Source organism: Odocoileus virginianus, chromosome 33 (assembly GCF_023699985.2).
Source record: "Odocoileus virginianus isolate 20LAN1187 ecotype Illinois chromosome 33, Ovbor_1.2, whole genome shotgun sequence".
NCBI lineage: Eukaryota > Metazoa > Chordata > Mammalia > Artiodactyla > Cervidae > Odocoileus > Odocoileus virginianus.
This window is the reverse complement of record NC_069706.1, coordinates 686,060-707,264: the sequence shown is the minus strand read 5'-3', so window position 1 is coordinate 707,264 and position 21,205 is coordinate 686,060. Positions and strand designations below refer to the sequence as shown.

General features: G+C 57.9%; 1 protein-coding gene and 1 long non-coding RNA gene across 7 annotated transcripts in view; one reads left to right on the top strand and one right to left on the bottom strand.

The window, feature by feature from the left end:
- The window catches only part of LMF1 (lipase maturation factor 1), a 51,324-nt gene extending 37,235 nt beyond the window's left edge, over nt 1–14,089 (top strand). The window contains exons 6-11 of one of the 2 annotated variants that reach the window (XM_020886372.2): nt 1,751–1,918; nt 11,653–11,836; nt 12,337–12,490; nt 12,637–12,820; nt 13,429–13,541; nt 13,870–14,089. In XM_020886372.2, coding sequence (XP_020742031.2) covers nt 1,751–1,918; nt 11,653–11,836; nt 12,337–12,490; nt 12,637–12,820; nt 13,429–13,541; nt 13,870–14,044 — 978 coding nt within the window. In that variant the 3' untranslated portion in view covers nt 14,045–14,089. Of the gene's footprint in view, nt 1–1,750; nt 1,919–11,652; nt 11,837–12,333; nt 12,491–12,636; nt 12,821–13,428; nt 13,542–13,869 lie in introns of both variants that reach the window. The other variant, XM_070461007.1, reaches the window with a different exon arrangement.
- LOC139032833 (uncharacterized) overlaps nt 1–21,205 on the bottom strand; it is an 84,139-nt gene that overhangs the window by 31,161 nt on the left and 31,773 nt on the right. The gene's annotated exons all lie outside the window — the stretch shown is intronic.

The following is a 21,205-nucleotide window of genomic DNA, read 5'->3' as shown; positions in this document are numbered from 1 at the left end:
AGCAGAAGAGCGTCATGGCCACTGTGCTCCTACGAAACCCACACAGGGTCATCACAGCTCAGTGTTAGGAGGCACAGAAAACTACCCAAGGAGGAAGGGGCTGGAAGAAGGGGGACATCTGGGAAGCTGGGCATCAGGGTTCCTTTACTGTTCTTGTAACTTCTCTGTGGGTTTCCCTGGTGGCTCAGCGGTAAAGAATCTGCCTGCCAATGCAGGAGACGCAGGTTTAATCCCTGGGTCGGAAAGATCCCCTGGAGGAGGAAATGGCAACCCACTCCAGTATTCTTGCCTGGGAAATCCCATGGACAGAAGAGCCTGGCAGGCCACAGTCCATGGGGTTGCAGAGTCAGACATGACTGAGCAACTAAACTACTCTGTAAGTTGGAAATCGTGTCCAATTGAGAAGTTAGCAGGAAGATACTCTCCCGGGGGGGTTGGTGGCCCTCCCCTGGGGCGTCGCACTTGGAGCCCCCACCTCCCTGTGTCCAGCTGGACACCACACCCCTCCAGGGCACCCTGGCCCGCGCACTCTGGCCAGCATCTCCGCATGCGCACTGCACACCAGGCGCCTCAGCGTCCAGAGCTAATCCGTAGGAATCACCCACAACGGGGAGGGAGAGGGTCAGGCCGCAGCCACACCCAGGCCAGGTGCACAGGCCACACGCTTGGCAGCCGTAGGAGCGCTTCCTTTCACTGGGCTCTAAGCCGTGTCCAGGAGGAGTCACACCGCGAGCGCAGTTTATCTTTGGCCCAGCCCTTCCCTCTGCAGTGTGGGAGACCTGGGTTCAGTCCCTGGGTTGGGAGGATCCCCTGGAGAAGGGAAAGGCTACCCACTCCAGTATTCTGGCCTGGAGAATTCCATAGACTGTATAGACCATGTGGTTGCAAACAATCGGACACGACTGACTGACTTTCACTCACTCACTTACCTATGATGGCGATGGCAGCCGTGCTGTCTGTATGCGTGCATGTGTGGGCCGTGCGGGTGCAAAGGACACAGGGCCCCAGAGGAGGAGTGCACAGCAGACCCCAGCGCCCTTGTTGGACCCACTCTGCACAGACACGGAGAGGCGCACTCCAAGTCGGTGGGACTGTGGGTCCACCGGGTCTGGGGCCGCGGGAACCTGGTGTCCTGCCCGGCACCATGCCCTTCATGGACAGCTGGATGTCCATAGCGGCCACCCCAGCCCCACATGTCATCGGCACAGCTGGCCCCTCTGTGGATGGCCGCGTGTGCGGGGAGGACAGGGCCCGTCAGCTGGGCCCTGGGCGCCGGCGCCACGGCTGAGTCAACACTCGGGCCTTGGGGACCTGCCGCACCCGCCCACCCCACACACATGTGGAGGCCATTCCCAGGAACACACACGTGGGGCCGGGACCCCGCGCCCCCAGCCTACATGTCCTCCGAGAGGAACTCCACGTGTGAGCTCCCTCAGTCCCGCCTCCTCCCCACACCCTGTCCCTTCGCGGGGGGCTCGCCAGCGCCCGAGCATCTCAGCGCTGTGACCACAGGTGCCCCCCCATCTCTGAGCGCCTGGTCACCAGGGCCCTCAGGGGTCCCTGAGGGGTTGGCATCAGAAGTACAGGAAATCTAGGAGTGCTAAATGCCGTGCAAGCTGCTGGAGGGGTGCCTCTCCGGCCAGGGCGGCCCCAGAGCCCCCTCGGCCTCCTGGGCTGCCAGTGGGAGCATGGGGCAGGGTGCAGTGGGCGGGTCCCCTGGGCGCACCTCAGGGCCGCTGCCTGCCCACAGACACAACCGGTGCCCAACCCCGTGGCCTACTTCCTGCACCGCTCCCCGTGGTGCTTCCACCGCTTCGAGACGCTCAGCAACCACTTCCTGGAGCTACTGGTGCCCTTTTTTGTCTTCCTCGGACGGCGGATGTGCATCGTCCATGGGACCCTGCAGGTCCTGTTCCAGGTGAGCAGCCGCGCCACGGACAACCTGAGCTCCCACGTCCTGTCTGCCACGCCTGTGGGGGTGGACCCGCAGGGCCCCGTCGCCCCACGGACCAGGCCCCCATCTTCCTGCTCCTCAGCGTGGGGGCCCGTGTGCCGAGCTGCCCCCGACATGGGCTCCATGGTACCGGTGGGGGGAGGGGACCCACAGCAGGAGGGAGCCTGTGGCTTGGTTGGTTGCTTACTGTGGCTGCTTCTACCAAATTCTCTTGTTTCTTGTTTACTAGAAGTTTTGTGCTTTTTGTTTTGGGTATTTTTAGTCATGAGTGGGTGAGGTTTAGCAAAAATGCAACCACAGTCAGTTACCTTCCTAGGATGAATCAAACTCAAGTCATGCTGTGTATATGCCAACACATTCCTGGGTACACTTGCTACCATTTTGTCTGGGTTTTCGCACTGTCAGTGAGGTTCGTCGGTGGTTTTCTGTCCACGCTGGCCGTGTCTGGCTCTGCTCCGGGTCTCGCTCTCACCCTCAAAGACAGGACGGAACCATTGCTCCGACATCCCCACCCGGACCAGGCTGGGGGTGGTGGGTGGAGCAGAGTCTGTGTGGCCACTGACAACCTTTCGTGGCTGCCGAATGGGAAGGGTCTCTGTTTTCTGTAGGTTTTTTAATGGAAAACACTTTCCTTGGAATTTGTCCATTTTATCTGCTTTCAGACATCCTGGTCAAGGAACAAGCTGTGGTAGTCTACTTCACAGTCTGGATTTGTGTCCTTTCCTTGGGAGTTGTCACTCATGATGCTCAGATTCTATTCCAGCCAGCCTGGTGCTCTTTCAGTGAAAAGCTCCTGTACTTCAGCAGGTGCATTTATTTCCACAGCTTTGTTTTCTCTTTGCCCTTGTTTAGCTCTCCTCTGAGGTTTTTCTCCTTCCATTCTTTTCTCTCTCCTAATTAGCGAGTATACTGTTCCTTTCAGGCGAGCACATGCTGAAGCCCTGTCCTTGCCGCCATGACGGTCCTGTGGCTTCGATGTGCCGTCATGGCCTCCCCACCCTCCTGCTTTTGCTGCCAGTATTTTAAGCTCTACTTTGCTTTTAATCAACCGGCTTTTTAAGAACAATTTTAGACTTACAGAAAAACTGAGCCAAGAGTACAGAGAATGTACTTACAGACTTGCGTCTCTACTTAGTGATGTGCAGCTGAGGTTGCTTGTGTCTGTCTGTGGGTGGAGAGCTCATCTCACTGCTGACTGATACTTCACTGTCTGGATGCACCACAGCTTATTCCGGACTTGGCTGTAGGGCAAAACCCTGGCTGGCCGGTGACCCTTACTCCCAACAGCCTCTGAGAAGGGACACCCCCAGGAGCCCAGGGGCACTCCTCCACATCCCTGCCGTGCACACACTTCAGCTCAGGCAGAGGCTCAAACACTCTTGAGGTCCGGCAGCCTGGACACAGCCTCACGCTGGACGGTCCTCCACTAGCACAGGATGCCCAACTGCTGGCTCCCCCTTCCTCTGCTGATGGAGAACATGGGTCCTGCTCCTGAGGCAACTCAGAGGACCCGCCCGGCACATCGCCTCCGCGGGAACCCGGGTCTGCTCAGCCTGCATGGTCACCAGGGTGACTGTGAATCGCTTTTGAGACTGCGGGGGCATTAATGAGTTGCTGCTTCAGCTGCTTTCACCAGCCTGGGACCACTAGAACCCTCTCAGGGCTGTAAATGTGGCAGGGGTATTCCTGGCATCCCTCAGGCTTCACTGACTAGTTTCTCTCCAGAAATCTGAGCCCAGCTCTGGCAAGTGGTAAGGAAAAGCAAATGGCCATGTCACAAAAAAATAACTGAAGGAAGTTTGGGTTACTGCTGCAGGTAGAAGGGTTCAGCTACTTGAAAATAGGATTTGGGAAGGTATTTATGTTGACATTTGACCCAGCAGCCTCAAAATGCCTTTGTTTATTCCCAGTGCACGTGATGTCTCATGGCACTTTCGGATAAGGACCGTCTAACTGGACTGGCCTGGCTGAGTGTGTCCCGGGCCAGGGCACTGGCACCTCCACCGTGGGGGCCATGCAGACTTGGAGGGTTCAGGGGTAGGTGGCTCCCAGGCCACATGGCTGGGTCTCCACCCAGCTCTGGGTCTGCTGCCCGGGTAGACAGTGGTAGACGGTGGTGGCACAGGGACACTGGGCAGAGAAGAGCCAGAGCTGGACCCTGAAAGGTCATGCCAACTTGTGGTCCTGGACGTCACTCTCAAAGGCCAGCCATGCACTCACCTTCTGTCCCCCAAGGCCCTGGAAGCCTTGGTCCAGGCACGTCCCAGCATCATCTTCGCCCACCCACACAATGCCCAGACAGGCCCAGGCTGCGACTCTTCTCTGAGGCCTGCTCTGCTGCCCTCCTGGGGCCAGGCCTCAGCTGTCCAGAGCAGAGAGGACCAATGGCCCCCGGCTCTGCAAGGCCGCCTCCCGGACACACGGCCCTCCGCAGGCGTGGCACTGGGTACTGTGGGTTTGCACGTTGCTCTCGTCTCCACGCCCGCGACCCCAAGGGTCCCTGGCTCTGTTTGTTTCCGTTTGTCCCCCAGGAGAGGGCTGAGGATGTGAGCACTCGCACCTCCTCCCACGCTCAGTTTGCACAGCTGTTCCGGAAGGTTCTGCGAGTTCTCCAGAGACGGCCTGTTGTCTACTTGGGGAGGCGCGCCACCCCCACCTCGGACCCCCATGCTCTGCCAAGGAGAGACCCTGCAGGGCCAGTGGTCAGCTTTTGCTGTGGGCCCGGCTGGACCTCCTATCCCGACGTGGACCAGGCCCTCACCAGCCCCATGGCACCTGGTCCACACAAAGACACACCTCACATCCCAGACTCCTGTCCTGACCTCCCACCACGTCCGGCTTTTTCTAACCTCCATGACATCAGCCACAGCCCAGGGGACATCGCTGTGGGGACATCACTACAGCTTGGGGACAGAGAGCTGCCCTCACCAGCCTAAGTGAGCTCCCCGCAGCTGAAGTAACATTGTAACTGCCTGGGGCTTGTGGCCACAGCATGTCACCTGCAAGCACCCCGCCCCTTCCTTGAGGGGCATCTCCTGGGCCCAGGGTTGCACCTCACAGCTCATCTTCCCACTGGCCGCCGGCACAGGGTCACGGCCAGCGTGTGCTGGACAGGGGTGCCACGATGGCCTCCTGAGTCCTTGGGGCTCCCGCTGCCACATTAGAAACAGGCCTCTGTCCCCAAACGCTCTGGTGAACCTCATTCTCTGGGTCAGGCTCCCCAGCTGGGCACACAGGGGAGTGACAGAGAGGGGTGTCTCTGGGCCCAGGGGACCCACCAAGGCAGGACTGGGGTGGGAAAGCTAGGCATTGCTCGGAGGTCGTTAGGGCCACACACAGACTTAGGCTGCCGAGTCCTCATGCAGCTGGAACTGCGGGGCCTCAGGAGCCTGCCGGGCCAGAGTGTTCCTGGTTGTGGCCTGTGGACCAGCAACTGGGGCCTTGCCTTGCCCCTCAACCAGAGCCCCTCCTGCCACACCCAGACGGTCAGGGCCACTCAGGTGGCCATGCCAAGGAGGGAGCGTCCTCATCTCCTAAGCTCCAAAGCTGGAAAGCCTGAGCCAGTGGCCAGAGGACCGCGCCCAGGGCAGGCTAGCCAGACGCCGGCCGTCATGGAGGCAGCTTATGGCCCTGGCCCTCCTGCAGCTGTCAGGAGAAAGGACCGCCCTGGCGCTGGCCCCACACCACTCCTGCAGCTGAGTCTGCAGCCGGGATATCAAGGTCATTGGGCAGATGGCTGAGGCCAACCAGCAAAGCCTCCTCAGGACACAGAACTCAAAGCCCCAGACCTCGGAAGGCTGCCCTGGGCTGTGCTGTGTCCTCGCGCGCATGGACCCAGGCCTGTGGCCCCGCGGCTCTGGCTAGGAGCGCCAGGGCTGCACGGCAACGGCCTCTCTCCAGGGCTCACACTGGCGGGGTGGGGCAGGGCAGGGAGGGGTCGGGGGGTGCTATTTCCAATTCTCCTTTTCAAAGATGGAGAAGCCCCCCCTCAGAAAACGCAGGGCCTGAGCTGACTCCCGGGGTCCCAGCCCCACATGTGCTGAGCCGCCTGACCCCTCCCTTGGGTGCCCCAGTCAGACCAGCCATGTTTGCCACAAGCGGGTGGGAGAGACTGTGGTCCCCCAGGGGTGGCCTGGCATCTGTCTCTCCAGGCTTGGGTTACAGCCAGTGAGACAATGGGGTCCCAGACCAAGGCCAGGGGAGGCGCGTGCAGCATCATTGCTGCAGAAGCCACACTAGCTGAAGCCTCACGCCATGTTGGGTTGTGGCCCTCACGGGTCCAGAGACGCCCAGAGCCCCTCCGATGGCTCTCGTTCAGGATGGAAAGTAACTGGTTTGGAACAGAAATGAGGGGAAGAAAGGACCCCAGGGAACCCTGCTGGCTACGTGGGGTCTTCCCATCACAACCGCAAGTTCTCACTCACTGTTAAAGCTTTGCAGCCATCACTCCAGCAGCCACGACCATGCTGCATGACTGACTCATTTAAGCAGCCTGCAGGCTGCCGTGTCCAGCCCCTGCCTGCCGGCACGCGTGTCCTGCTCACTCGCTTTCCCTTTGTGTTCCGAAGTTTTCTAACATTTCTTACACAGGCTGCTGGCAGGTGACTTCCCTTCAGCCTCTGGGGTCTCTGCTGGGGAGTCTGGGGGCCCTGAGTCGCCAGCCCTCTGGTGGTGACTCCTCCCCTCTGGCAGCCTCTGTGATTTTTTTCAGTTTTTCAGCATGTTGATTCAATGTGCCTTGGGTGTGGCTTTCTTCAAGTTTATCCTGTTTTGAGATTTCCTAGGCTTCAGTGATCTGTGTGCAGTTCTCATCACTGAGAAGTACCTTCGTGTTCCTCTGCGCCCCCTCCCCTCCCGGGGTTTAAGTCACTCGTCCACCAGGCCGGTTAGCTCCGTCCCCCAGGCCCTGCTCAGGTCCGCTTCTCCCAGTGCCTCACTTCACAGATCTCCTGTGGTCCTGGCTCAGATTCACTGACTCCTTCTTTCACAGTGTCAGTTTTGTCAAAAGCCTATCCAGTGAATTGTTTTATATGATACTTTTTAAACTCTCAAGTTACCATCCAGTTCTTTGGCATTTTCATATTTCTCTTACTTAGGACTGTCTTAAGCCCCTTCATTTTTGACAGTAGCTGTTTTCACATTCTTAGCCACCGGCTTCAGCCCTTTGTTGGCTTCTGACTGCCCCTGGCAAGTTTTTTCTCTGCCTGTGCCTTCAGACTACTCAACACTTCCAGTCTGTTACCTTTCAGTCAGTGCTGCGGATTCTCTCCTGACTGCTGCTGATTCCCTTACAAATCACTTTCTGAGCCTCCTGGACACACAGTGTCCCTCCACATGAGTTCCCAGGACTCGGGGGTCTTCCAGACCCGAGTGAGGTCAGCGAGGACAAAGCCTGGGTGGGTCAAGCACTTTCCCCGGGCTCACGGAGGAGGCCCCATCCTCCGAGCTCTGTGGCCGAGGGAACCCAGGCGGGACTGCAGCTCTCGGTTCCTGAGCCACCTGCCCTGTGCCCATGTGGCAAGCCAGCCCCTCCAGCTCCTGGCATCTCTAAGACGCTTCGTTTTTCCAAATGCAGTCATTTGTGTGGCCTCTGAGCATGAAGCAGACCTGCCCCGAGGTGCAGCCCTGCTTCTTGGGAAACTCGGCTCAGCAGGGCAGAGGAAGTGCAGGGGCAATGCTGGAGTCTGTGGGCCTGGCTCTCAATCCTCGTCCGCAGTAGGGGTGGCGGGTCCTGACACCACCAGGCCTCATGCTCAGCTCAGCTCTCAGGTGGGACCCTGCGTCCTAATCACCCTTCTTCACGTTCCTGCTGCTCCTTCATTCGTGGAGCTGAGTGGAGACCACTGTGGGGCTCCTAGCTCAGTTGGCAGGTGTCCTGCCTCCCTGGGCTGCCTTCCTCACTTTCCCTTTTCTTCTAATTTTTTAACATTTTTCAGGCTAAAGGCTTACACTGTTTTACTTTTGACTCATCTTTGGAAATGGTAAATGGCCAGAACACATGTGGGCTGAGGTCTCACTCCAGTAAACGATCAGGTACCCTCATCCCAGGATTCCTCAGGCCTGAGAGTGCCGTTCACTCTTGTCCAGGAGTCAGTCTGGGAGCTGTTGGGTCTGCTGCATCATTTCCCTCAAAGGGCCTCCTGCGTCTGCACATCACAGACAGTCCTCCAGTCAGTCTCCTAGATCATGATTCTCACTGAACGTCATTCCTTCTGCTGCTCGCCGGTCTGGGTTTCAGCGTGGCATGTGTACATGTGAGGGTGCAGAGGAACAGATGCTGCTCACTCCTAGGGGTCCTTCAGGTTAGCAGCATCCTGCCTGGGTTTCTCTGGATACCTCTGGGGTCTGGGGGGCCCAAGTGGCCAGAAGGCAAGGCTATAGCTCAGTGAGGGTGTGGGCTGCACCAGCCACACCTGGGAGATCTGCCCTTGGGCCACCTGGGGTGAACGTGGGCAGGTGTCTCCAGGAAGCCCCTGCAGCATGACGGGAGCAGTTTGAGTGTGGCTGGAGTGGTGGGACTGCTGGCTTCTCCCAGAGCCTAGCGGCTCTGAGCACACAGCCACCTGTCAGCTGCCTGCGGGGCCTGAGCGGGCACCAGGCCCGCGGGCAGTGTGATGGTGGATGGGGCCGGCTGCTCCCCGCACCTTCTCAAGGGCTGTGGGACGCAGGCGGGGCCCCCAGGGCCAGACCCAGAGGTGTCTTCGCAATGGAGGCTGCGGTGCACCAGGGGCTTCTCCCCAGCTCTTGCTGCTGTCTCAGTCACGAACTGAGCAGTAAGCAGAGGGCTTGCCACCCATGTGGCCCCACAGCTGCACCAGGATGGCAGACCCCCGGGGACCGGCCTGTCCTCACCCTCCATCTCCAATCCTTACTTACCGTGGCACAGCTAAGCCAGGGAGAGAACAGAGCCCCACCCGGCTGACCAGCCCACCCCCAAGCACAATGGGATGGGCATGTCAGGAGGGGTAAAGGGCCAGTTCCCCTAAGTCCATGCTGACACAGAGGAAGGACCAGTGTAGCATCTAAGGACTTGCTGGTCTGGAGACGAGGTCTGCCCAGGGGGAGCTGGGCCCGGGCCACACGACCCCTGCCGCCCCCGTGGTGGTGGAGGGCCTACCGGCACCCCAACCCAGACCCTCAGGAGCCCATGGTCTCAGCAAACCCCAGGGCAGAGCCCTGTCAGCCCCGAGCAGCCCTGCCAGCTTAAGACCAGAGGCCCAGGGACCTCAAGCGGCCAGACGTGGCTGCAGGAGAGACCACCAGCCCAGGGCAGACGCAGGTGGGGCCACTTTGGGCACCGGGGTTTGTTAACATCCTAGACAGTGAAACATAGAAACTATTTTTAGGCTCAGAACCAGGAAAACTAGTTTTCCAGAGTAATGCAGGGAGAGATTTCACTGGTGGGCCAGTGGTTCGGACTCCACACTTCCACTGCAGGGGTACGGGTTCAATCCCGAGTCGGGGGACTAGGATCCCCCACTCTGTGCAGCACAGCCCAAAAAAAAACCAAAGTAATCCAGGAGAGCTACACATCTCACATCACGCTCCGCAAAACCCCACTGTGGTGCATGGAACTGACTCAGAAACCCAGCTCCCCACTGCACCTGGCTCAGGCTGGCACCGTGACCACACGCTCTCCCTGTCACCAGGGTGGAGACGCAGCTTTAACGCCAAATCAAGGAGCGAGTATCACCTGAGCCTCGCCTGGCCGCACAGCTCCGGCCTGGGCCTGTGGTCTCACCTCCTCCCTCAACAGCCCACTCAGCCCGGACCCATGAAGCAGAGGGGCCCACTGGCGGCAGATACGCATGCAAGCGACCTGGGCAGGCACTCGGTCACTCTGCTACTTGGGGGCTGTCAGCCTGTCCAGGTCTGACTGCTCTGCAGAAATGTGTTCATCTGGTTGGACAGTGGAACTTGATGAAATCCTTACTCCTCTCATCACCATGGCGACTGCGCCATGGGCACTGCGGGTCTGCAGTCACTGAGGGTCTGTTTACTTGCTGGTGCTGCTGGTCCCCATTTCCTTCTACTTTGCTGACCTGCAGCTCCTGGTGTCATTTCCCCTTTTCTGAGGCAGTGCTTGAGGCGGTGTCTCCCTGTAGACACCTCCACATGGACTTCCCACACCTGAGACCCCTGTGGTCCCAGAGCCCCTGCTTCCTCATGGATCTGAGGCCCACCTCCCCTAGAGGCAGAGCCTGGACCAGAGCAGAGCCGGTGTGACCCTTATCTCACACCTTTCCCAAAAAACTAATTTGAAATGGATCCAAGACCTAAACATAATAACCAGACCTGGAAAACTTTTAGATCTTTATATCTCTGAATGAAGAAAAGATTTCTTAGGTAAAAAAGCAAAATTGTAAAGTTTTTTTACAAGTGTAACTTGGACTTCCTGAAAATGGAAAATGTCACCTCTTTGAAAACTATATAATGAAAATGAAAAGGCTGCAGCTGGCAGCCTGCGTGCTGACAGGACATGCTCTGCCAGGACCTGCACTAGCGAGGTGCTGGGGTGTCCGGGTGCACCCCTCACCCTCCCTGGCCTCCAGCCAGCCCCCCGCTGGTGCCTCCTCCCCTGTGTCTGTCACTCCTGTAGGGACCCAGAAGCTGTGTGTGCAGTTGGCCTGGGGCCCTGGGGCCCTGTGCTCAGAGGCGCCTGCCAGGCACATGGGCGGGCGTGACCCTGCAGCCTCTCCTCGCGAGTGAAGACCACCCCACTCCCAGCCACACCCTTGACAGCCAGGTCTGCATCAAGTAGAAGGTGCCACTTTCAGTCTCTGGAACAGCTGACAGACATGTGGTTACCAGAAGGGACCCTGTGGAGCTTCTGGCTGAGAAGCAATCCCCGGATGCAGGCGGCGACACTGGTGGACAGACCAGGGAGCGGAAGCCCCTTCTGTCCTGCACTTGGGGGACCTTAGCTCTGACAAGTTGTCTGGTTGGTGCCAATCCCAGGGGACTAAGTACATGTGGGCTTCCTGGACCCTGGTCATCCAGGCTTACAGAGGCACTCACTGGATCCAGCTGGGCCCATGGAAGCTTCTCAGGAGAGGCAGTGACCAGACACTCGGGCAGCCACCTGGCAGACAGCACCGGGAGGTTCATGAAGACAGGGTCCGGCTAAACTGCATCCAGGTGCAGGCTGACCTCGCAGGCCCCCTGTCCGGGGGAAACCTGGGCTCAGGACCGGCCTCGTGCCTGGTCACTCCGTGGTGGAAGCTGGGCTGGCACAGGCGTGTGCACCAGCACACTCCCAAATCCTGGTCCAGGGGAGCAGCAGGAGCCCCATCCAGACTCCGCCCCAGTGAAGGACAAGCTGCAGGGCCCTGGGGCTGGCTGTTGAGGAAGCCGCCCTGGGCCTGCCGCTCACCGGTCATGGTGACAGCTGCCACAGACACAGACTCATCCTAGCCCGGCTGTGCAGCTGAGAACCCCAGCAGCCTCCGCACAGGGCCAAGTCCAGACTCGGGGTCAGCAGAAGGGGCCTCACCAGAGGCGCAGGGGCAGAGCTCATCTCTGAGGTCGTTTGGGACATGGGCATCCCCGGGCCAGTCTGAGGGAGGCCGGGCGAGTGGCCTGGGTGGGGAGGGGGGCCGGGCACCTGGGATCAGCACAGGCTTCGGGGAGGGCGTGACCCCAGCCCGTGCGTCACCACGGCTTGTGAGGTGCCACGGCTGGAGCCCATCTCCCTGCAGGTGGTCCTCATCATCAGCGGGAACCTGAGCTTCCTGAACTGGCTGACCATCGTGCCCAGCCTCGCCTGCTTTGATGACGCCACCCTAGGCGGCCTGTTTCCCTCGGGGCCTGGCCGCCTCAAGGACCAAGTCCTGAAGATTCAGAAGGAGGAGGCCCAAGGGGCTGGGGCCCCGCGGACGCGCGGTGGGTGACACTGGAAGGTGGGCATGGCTGGGGAGCCCAGGTGGTCCCTGTGTCTGGTGCCAGTCAACCGCGGAGGCTATGGCACCCGGCCCCGTGCCCACCCCAGTGTGCAACTGCGGAGGCTATGGCACCCAGCCCTGTGCCCACCCCAGTGGCCTGGGAGACAGAGCATTGTCTCCACGCCTGGGCAGGGTCACTTTCGTCTGCTTGGTATGGACGTGTCTCCTGGTCCCCAGCACAGTGACCTCAGTTGCTACTGCTCCAGCCCAGGTCTTGGGACAGCTTGGGGGCTGTAGGGGGCACTGAGAGGAGCGGCCATGTTCCCACATCAGCCTGGAAGGTATCCTAGGCTCAGGGAGAAGGGGGCTGCACGTGGTGGGAGCCCTTCCCAGACTCCCCGAGGGAACAGCTGTACCTCTCTTGGTGTCTGTGGGCCCAAGGGTCCGCAGAGAGGCCAAGCCTGGGGGTCACAGCCCACTCACTGTGCCCCCTCCCAGCAGGCTGTGTGGCACGGGGCACAGTCAACCTGGTGCTGGGCGTTTTGGTGGCCTGGCTCAGCATCCCTGTGGTCCTCAACTTGCTGAGCCCCCGGCAGGTCATGAACAGCTCCTTCAACCCCCTTCGGATCGTCAACACATACGGGGCCTTCGGCAGGTACCTCAGGGCCACTGAGACCCCGGGGTAGACACGCATATACGGCCAGCCCCCGCCTGCACCCCCAGCCTTACTGTGGCCTGCTCGGGTCGGGGGTCAGAGTGGGGAGGCTCAGCCCTGACATGGCCCCTCCCCGTCCCCGCCAGCATCACCAGGGAGCGCACAGAGGTCATCCTGCAGGGCACAGCCAGCGCCAACGCCAGCGCCCCCGATGCCGCCTGGGAGGACTACGAGTTCAAGTGCAAGCCTGGGGACCTGAGGCGGCGCCCCTGCCTCATCTCACCGTACCACCACCGCCTGGACTGGCTAATGTGGTTCGCTGCCTTCCAGGTGAGGCCCTCGGTGGAGAGGCCCTGCAGACACAGGATGAGGCCAGGGAGTCCGTGCTGGGGCATGGCCCACGGGAACCTGCCAGGGCCCCCCCAAAGCTGGGCCTCCCTGCTGGCTTCTCATAGTGCTTCCCCCAGGGCAAACAAGGCAGGCGTGGCCAGTAACAACGCAGCCAGCATCCATGGAGCCTTCGCTCAGACCCAAGCAAACCGGCAGGACTGTGCCCCCTGCCCAGGACAACAGCCTCCAGGAGGCTCAGTCACATGCCTGGGACTGCTGGTCCTGCCGATGACAAAGCCAGGCCCGGCCCCGCTCCATCCAGGTCCCTGAGGACAGGACAGCAGGGGGGCAGGCACCCAGGAGAGCAAGCAGGCGGCAAGAATAGGAAGGACCAACACCACAGGGTACAGGCCCCCAGGAAAGCCCCCACTCAGAAAAGCTGACTGCCGAGCGCACTGAGTCAGGGCCCCCAGGCCGACAGCCTGAAGCTAGCGGCTGTCAGGAGGGAGGGGCGGGGTGCACACACATGGGGGCTCTCAGAGTGGGGGGGTGGCTGCAGACACCGAGCTGTCTGCACCCCAAGTACCCCATCCTCTCCTCACCCCCAGACCTACGAGCACAACGAGTGGATCATCCACCTGGCGGGCAAGCTCCTGGCCAACGACGCGCAGGCCCTGTCCCTGCTGGCCCACAACCCCTTTGAGGGCCGGGCCCCCCCCAGGTAAGACACCCCTGCCAAACAGGCCCCCACTGCAGCCTCGGCTGCCCCTCAGGGCTTCTCCCCTAAATGCAGAGCTCTGCCCTGGGGGCCGGCCCAGCCCAGAACAAGGCCTGGACATGAGGCCCCACGCACCCACTAAGGACCGTGGGCTCAGTCCGCAGGCCCTGAGGCTTGGCCCTTCTGCTCCGACCCCACCCCCCACCCCACCCCCACCCCCCCGCCACCCACCATCACTGGCTGGGCCTCTGGCTGCTCCTGGCTGGGCACAGCCCAGCTCTGCACCCAGGGCCGTCAGGGGCCAAGGCTGCCCGCTGCCCTCGCCTTGCAGATGGGTCCGAGGAGAGCACTACAGGTACAAGTTCAGCCGCCCTGGGGGCAGGCACGCGGCCGAGGGCAAGTGGTGGATCCGCAGGCGGCTCGGCCCCTACTTCCCGCCTCTCAACCTCCAGGACCTGCGGGGCTACTTCACATCCCGGGAGTGGCCGTACCCGGAACCTGAGTAGAGGCAGCCCAGGGCTCGTGCTGGGAAATAAAGCAGGAGGACAGCGGCTGGCTGCTCTGAGTGAGGGTCTCCATCCACAAGGGCATGTGGGGAAGCAGGGCTGGAGAGCACGGGCTGCTGGTCCAGGTGGGGGTCCGTGCTTCCTTGTCTCCATGCGCCCCACGTCATGGTTCACCAGGGGCTCCTGAGTCCTCCGCCCTGGCTGCGCTCCCAGGTCACCAGGCCCCCAGACATGGTCCCAGTGCTGCTCGAAGCTCCAGTCAGCCCCAGGACCACCTGCCCACATGGCCTCTGCCCCCAGCTGTGTCCACAGCACCCACTCTGGGTCCTTGGCACCAGCAGGCTGGTCCTCAGCCCAGCACGTCGTGTGCTGGTGTGGCTGGGAGGAAACACCGCCTCTCCTTTCTGCTCCCAAATGGGTCCCCACTGCATGCAGGAGGCGCCTGTGTGGGAGAAGCTGGGGATCCCCTCAGAGCCCACACACCCCAGCACCCACTCTCCCCTGCAGTGACCAACACCCAGGGGTGCGGACAGGGCCTCTGTCCTTGGGTGGGCTACCCCCACCAACCCTGATCGAGGTCCTCCCCCAACCTGTGACCACGCATCCGGTCTCATGCTGGAGCCTCCTGCTCCCTGACCCTGACCTGGGAGGGGGGCACAGCAGAGCGGTCAGCCCTGGCCCAGGTGCTGGGGTGCGGGGTTCCCCAGGGCAGCCGATCTGTGGCCTGCTCGCTTCAGGTGGAACTGGATTAATGGTGTGTTGCTTGGCGACCCTCCTGGGCTGCAGCCCAGAACCTCCACAGCCTGACGTCAGCAGTGAGTGGACACCTGCCCCCCCCAGCCATCCACAGCGCCTGCCGCAACGTGGAGGGTCCCCGCGAGAACAAGCTGGTCTGGGCCAGGAGGCCAGACTGAGGTGGGCACAAGCGTGAGTCTGTGCAGAGCCCCCCCGCCCGCCTGGGGGCCGGCTGGCCCAGGTGCCAACAGAGAGGCCGTGTTCTGCTCGCAGGCAAACAGGCGCCCTGTGTCTACCACGGGACAGACGGGGCCTCAGACACGGAGCCTGGAGCCAGCACGTCTGCCCATGACGGCTACACGGAGATACCGCTGGCCCGCCGTGCCTGGGCCCTTCCCAGGGGGCTGTCCTGGGGACCTTGCCAGTGGGTGGGAGCACCAGGGGTGCCCCTGTGGGGCCCAGGACGGGCAGGGGGCCTGAAGAGACACTGTCTTGGCTCGGGGTGACCCCCTAGCCCCAGAACCACAGGTGGCCTCCTTGCCAGGAGCCGTGGTGGGTCCCCGCCCTGCCAGCCCTGCCCACCACACTCTGGGCTCAGCGCCACCCAGGGATCAGGCTGGGGAGGCCACAGGACTCGGCACCCCTGGTGTGGGCTCTTCTCTTGGCCTCGGTCCAGCCATGCTGGTCCCAAGACTCCTGGGACCTCTTAGGACACACACAGACGGTGATGCTCAGACTTGCAGGCTGGGCAGAGCCACGGGTGGAGCCACCGACAGGAGTGACAGCAGAAAGGTGGCCCAGGAACCCGCGGCATCCTCTTGCCCCAGGGGACATCCCAGATGCAGTCAGGGTGGGTGCATGGCCCACTAACAAATCAAGGGCCCCATCAGACCTGCCCATGCCTCCAGAGGCTCGGGTCCCTGAGTGGTCCCCACTGGTCAGAAGCAGCCCCACCCCTACCTTCAGAGCCTGTCCTGAGACCCATACCCTCCTGTCGAGGACAGTCAGACCCCACCCTCCTGCAAAGCCATCCTAGGGCCCACCTCACTGAGCCTGAACCTGGGGTCTCCACCCGTCACTGTGCCCCTCCCCTGCTCGCCCACCAGCCACATGGGGCCACAGGGCCTTTGCACTGGGAGCTCGCAGTGCTCACAACACTCAGGGCCATCTCTCCTGCCTCTGCTCGACTCCAGGCTGCTCCTGGTCACACACAGGCTGGCAGGGGGCTCAGGCTGGCCCCCCAGTGCTGGACACACTGTCGACCTGATGCAAAAGAAAGGCCCAGACACGTGTGTCTCCTCCAACCAAGGCTGCCTCTGTCCAGTGTCAGGACAGTCAGCTGTTGATGGGGAGGTCAGGGGGGCAGGGACATGAGGTGGTGGCTTGGCTCACCCCTTCTGGGACAGGCAACTGAGTCCTGCGGGTCCTGGTGGGTGAGGGTCCGCCCTCCTCGACAAGAAACTCAGATGCAGGTTGGGAACTGAATTTCTATCAGGCACAGGCCGCTGCACAGGGTCCTAGGTTCACCTTCTAAAACCAGGAGTCCGCTCAAGGCAGGGGCAGAGGTATTCTCAGAACACAGGAAGGGGCGGCCTGCTTGCAAGAGAAGTGGGCAGAGTGTGGCCCGGGCACTGACCCTCTAGGAGACTGGAAATTTAAGGTCGGTTCTTCCCACCCGCTCTCGAGCCGCCGCCCCATGGAAACCTCTGCCTGACAGGCTGGCCCTCTCTGAGACCCCCCACCCCATCTGGGGGCTTCTCCCCGCAGAGCGCTCTGCCCCTACGGCTGCCACAGTCTGAATGGGGGTCTATGTGGTGATGGTCGCAACGCCCGGGCCCAGCCCCACACCTCCCCCCAGCTCTCCAACTTGGCCCTGCACTCGGCCCTCTTGCTCCAGGACAGGACTTGGGCCTCCGGTCACCAAGCAGCAGCTAAGCTCAGGTGACCCACTGAGCCTGGTTGGGGGCTCAGCTGGGAGCCTGTCTCAGGGAGGACCCACCGCCTCCCTCTTGGTTGAGGATGGAGCAAAAGGCTCGGCACAGGTCCTGTCCCCATGAGCAGGGTGTGTGGGAGCCTGCCTCCATCAAAGGACCTCCGGGCGTCATCCCTTCACCAGAAGGTCTTCTCTCTGAGATGATAAACGCTGAGGCCAAGCCCACCCTCAGTCAGATCCAGCCCTCCTCTCCCCAGGCTGCCGCATCCGCGCAGGGATGGCCCGCGCTCAGGCTGCCGACTCTGGAGGGACAGGGCCAGCAAACACCAGCCTGTGGCCCCACAGGGGCAGAACCATCTGCTGAGGCTGTCAGTTTTTAGAACGGCCCGTGGAGATGGGGAAGCCTGAGCGGTCCTCAGTGCCTGGCTGCCTGACTCGACGGCCCCGCTGGAGGCTGCCCAGGGGCCGAGGCCTGCCCCCACCTCCGATGTTCACCGGGGCTGCTCTCGACCTCGTCCCCGCTCTCACAGCTGCCACTCCGGCCTCTTAGGTGGGCTGCCCCGCTCTGTCTCACCCGCACATGTGCTCTTCCTTCCTTCCACCTTCCCACGTCTGCCTTCCATCTTCTCCTCGGGCTGCACGCTCACTGTCTTTCTTTCTGTTCCCCCGATTTCTAAGCACAGCTGAGGACCCTCACACAGTGGCTGCGCTCACAGGGCTTCGTGAATTAGACTGTGGTCTCCTCTTAAAACAGCAAACAGCAGAGGCAGGGACTGAGATGTTCACATGGATGGACTGGGAAGGCAGCCTTTTACCTTGAGTATTATCAGCCTGTTTGTCACTCCTAGCACCCCTCACCCCCCACACCTCCAGCATGCTGGGTCAACACCCCTTTCAGAAGTGAACAGATACTAGTATGAAAGACACTTGAATTCCGAGAAGGCTACTTGCATCCCTCTGCTGAGAGGTTCCCTTGCTCAGCATCATGACAACCTGTCCCCAGGATCCACTCCTACCCTATATCCTGCAGCCTGAGGACACCATGGACCTTTGTGCTCAGGGACTCAGTTCCAAAGGTAGAACTCACATATCAGAAAACTTAACCTTTAAAGTTCCTAAAATAATCAACAAAATTGACAAAACGGTAGCTTTTACTGACAAAAAGAGAAGATACAAACAACTAAAATCAAAAAAGCTAAGTGGGACATTACTATCTACATCACAGACATAAAAAGGATTACAAGAGAACAGTATGAATAAATATAGCCAACAAATCAGGTAACCTAGATGAGACAAATTCCTAAAGACATAAAATGCTCAAAGTGACTCAAGAAGAAATAGGAAATTGAAGAGATTTATTGCATGTAAGAAGACTGAATCAGTAATCCAAAACTTCCCAGCAGAGAAAAAGACTGAAGCAGATGGCTTTGTTACAGAATTCTCCCAAGAATTCAAAGAAAAGTTAACACAAATCCTTCCCAAACTCTTTCCAAAAAAAATCAGGAACGGAGGGAACACTTCCTAACTCATGAGGCCAGTATTACTCTGCTAACAAAGGCAGACAAAGACACCAGTATCCTTTATGAACAGACATAATTCTGTTATCAGAATTATTTATAACAAAAATCCTCAACAAAATACTAGCAAAACAAGTCTCTCAGCATGCTAAGAGAATTATATGCCATGACCGAGTGGGATTTATCCCAGGAATGCCACAGTTGTCCAACATAAAATCAATCAATGTTAATCACCACATTAACAGACATGGTGGTGGTGGTGGTTTAATCACCAAGTTGTGTCCGACTCTTGTGACCCTGTGGACTGCAGCCTGCGGGGCTCCTCTGTCCATGGGATTCTCCAGGCAAGAATACTGGAGTGGATTGCCATTTCCTTCTCCAGTAACAGAATATAGGTGCAGGGGAAAAAAAAAATTCTTTCAATTGATGTAAGAAAGTCATTTGCTCTCATGATAAAACCACTCAGAAAACTAGGAAGAGAAGGGCACTTCCACACATAACAAACATTCATGAAAAACCCACAGTTAATGTCATCCTCAATGGTGAAAGACTATAAACTTTACCTCTGTGATCAACACCAAAACAAGGATGCCCATTTGCACCACTGCTATTCAACACTGTACTGGAGATCGAGCCAGAGCAATTAGTCAAGAAAAATAATTAAAAGGCTTTGAAATTGGAAAGGAAGGAGTGAAACTATATTCACAGATGATATAATCTTATATACAGAAAAGTCCAGTGATCCACAAAAATACTACTGGAGCTAATAAACTAAATCAGCAAAGATTCAGGGTATGAGATCAACATGCAAAAATCAGATGTGTTTCTATACCTGCAATGAACAATCTGAAAAAGAAACTAAGGAAACAATATCACTTACAATAGCATCCAAAAGAATCAAATACCTAAGAATAAATATAACCAAGGAGGTAAACGACTTCTACACTGAAAAGTACAAAAGTGAAAAGCATCTATGTCCATGGCTTTGATGACTTAATTCTGTTAAGATGACAGTACTAGTAAAATATCTACTTAGTTGATGAATCTCTATCAAAATTCCACTGGCCTGTTTTATAGAAATATAAAGGTCAATCCTCAAGCCCACATGGAATTGCAAGGGCCCCAAATAATGAAAACAACCTTGAAAAAGAAGAAAGTTGAAGGGCTCACACTTCCTGATTTTAAAACTTAATACAAAGTAATCAAAACTGGTAATAGCACAAAAATAGACACACAGATCAACAGAATAGAAAGCAGAGCCTAGAGAATCCCTCACATGTTTGGTCAAATGGTCTTTGACAGGGTGCCAAGACCATTCAGTGGAAAGAGGATAGTCTTTTCAAATGATGCTGGGAAAAATGGATCTAAATGCTAAAGAATGAGGTTGGGCCCTTACCTCACACCATATTCAAAAATTAACTCAGGGATCTTCCCTGGTGGCCTAGTGGCTAATAAGATTCTATGCTCCCAATGCAGGTGGCCCAGGTTCGATCACTGGCTGGGAAACTAGATTCCATATACTGCAACTAAGAGTTCTCATGCAACAAATAAAGATTGCATGTGCTGCAACTAAAACCCAACTCAGCCAAATAAATATTTCTTTTCTAAGTACCAGTACCCACTGCAATGTGGATAAAATTTTCAGTTCAGTTCAATTGCTCAGTCATATCCAATTCTGTAACCCCATGGACTGCAGCACACCAGGCCTCCCTGTTCATCTCCAACTCCCGGAGTTTACTCAAACTCATGTCCATCGAGTCGTTGATGCCATCCAACCATCTCATCCTCTGTCGTCCCTTTCTCCTGCCTTCAATCTTTCCCAGCATCATGGTCTTTTCCAGTGAGTCAGTTCTTTGCATCAGGTGGCCAAAGTATTGGAGCTTCAGCTTTAGCATCAGTCCTTCCAATGAATATTCAGGACTGATTTCCTTTAGGATTGACTGGTTGGATCTCCTTGCAGTCCAAGGGACTCTCAAGAGTCTTCTCCAACACCACAGTTCAAAAGCATCAATTCTTTGGCACTCAGCTTTCTTTATAGTCCAACTCCCACATCCATACATGACTATTGGAAAAACCATAGCTTTGACTAGATGGGCTTCTGTCGGCAAAGTAATGTCTCTGCTTTTTAATATGCTGTCTAGGTTGGTCATAGCTTTTCTATGAAAACATTATGCCCAGTAAAATAAGCCAGACAAAAAGATCACCTGTTACATGATTCCTTCTATAGAAATATCTAGAACAGGTAAATATAAAGATAGAAAGCTGACTAGTGGTTGCCAGAGGGGAGAATGAGGGGCAACTGCTAATGGTTCAGGGCTTCTTTCTGAGGTAATAAAATACTTTTAAACTAAATAGAGGTGATGACTGCATGACACTGATATTCTAAATGTCACTGAATGTTCACTGCAAAATGATTAATCTTAATGTCAATTTCATCTCTATTTTTTTAAATAAAACAAAACGAAAAAGAAAACCTCGTTAGTGTCCTGAGACCCTGCCCCAGGGGCTGAGAGACCTCACACTGCCCTGTGTGTGGGGCACATGGCACAAAAGGGTGGGGGGGGGGGGGCACATGAAGTGCTTCGTCCCTTTACTGCTATGTGCACAGGGCTGGATTCACTCAGGCTGACACAGGCGGCTATGGTTGGTGCGTGGGATGGAAGGTGGGTGTCCAGAATCAGCCTGTGACCACACTTGGGCACTGATGGTCTTGGAAAGACAGTCACACATGTGACTACCAATTAGCTGAGGAAAGACAAGCAAATGATAATGGCAGTCATGGCTGCACAACGCTAGGCCAAGGAAAGGTGGGCAAATAGAAGGGCAGTCGTGGCTATGCGGTGCTGGTGATTCTTAAACCTGTGTCTGCTGAGGCCACCGACCTCCTCTTCCCAACTCAAATCAGACTCTTAGCAAGGCCTCGGGGCAGGGCACAGCTAGGGTCCTCTGCCCACTCTCCGCAGGTGTGTGGCCACC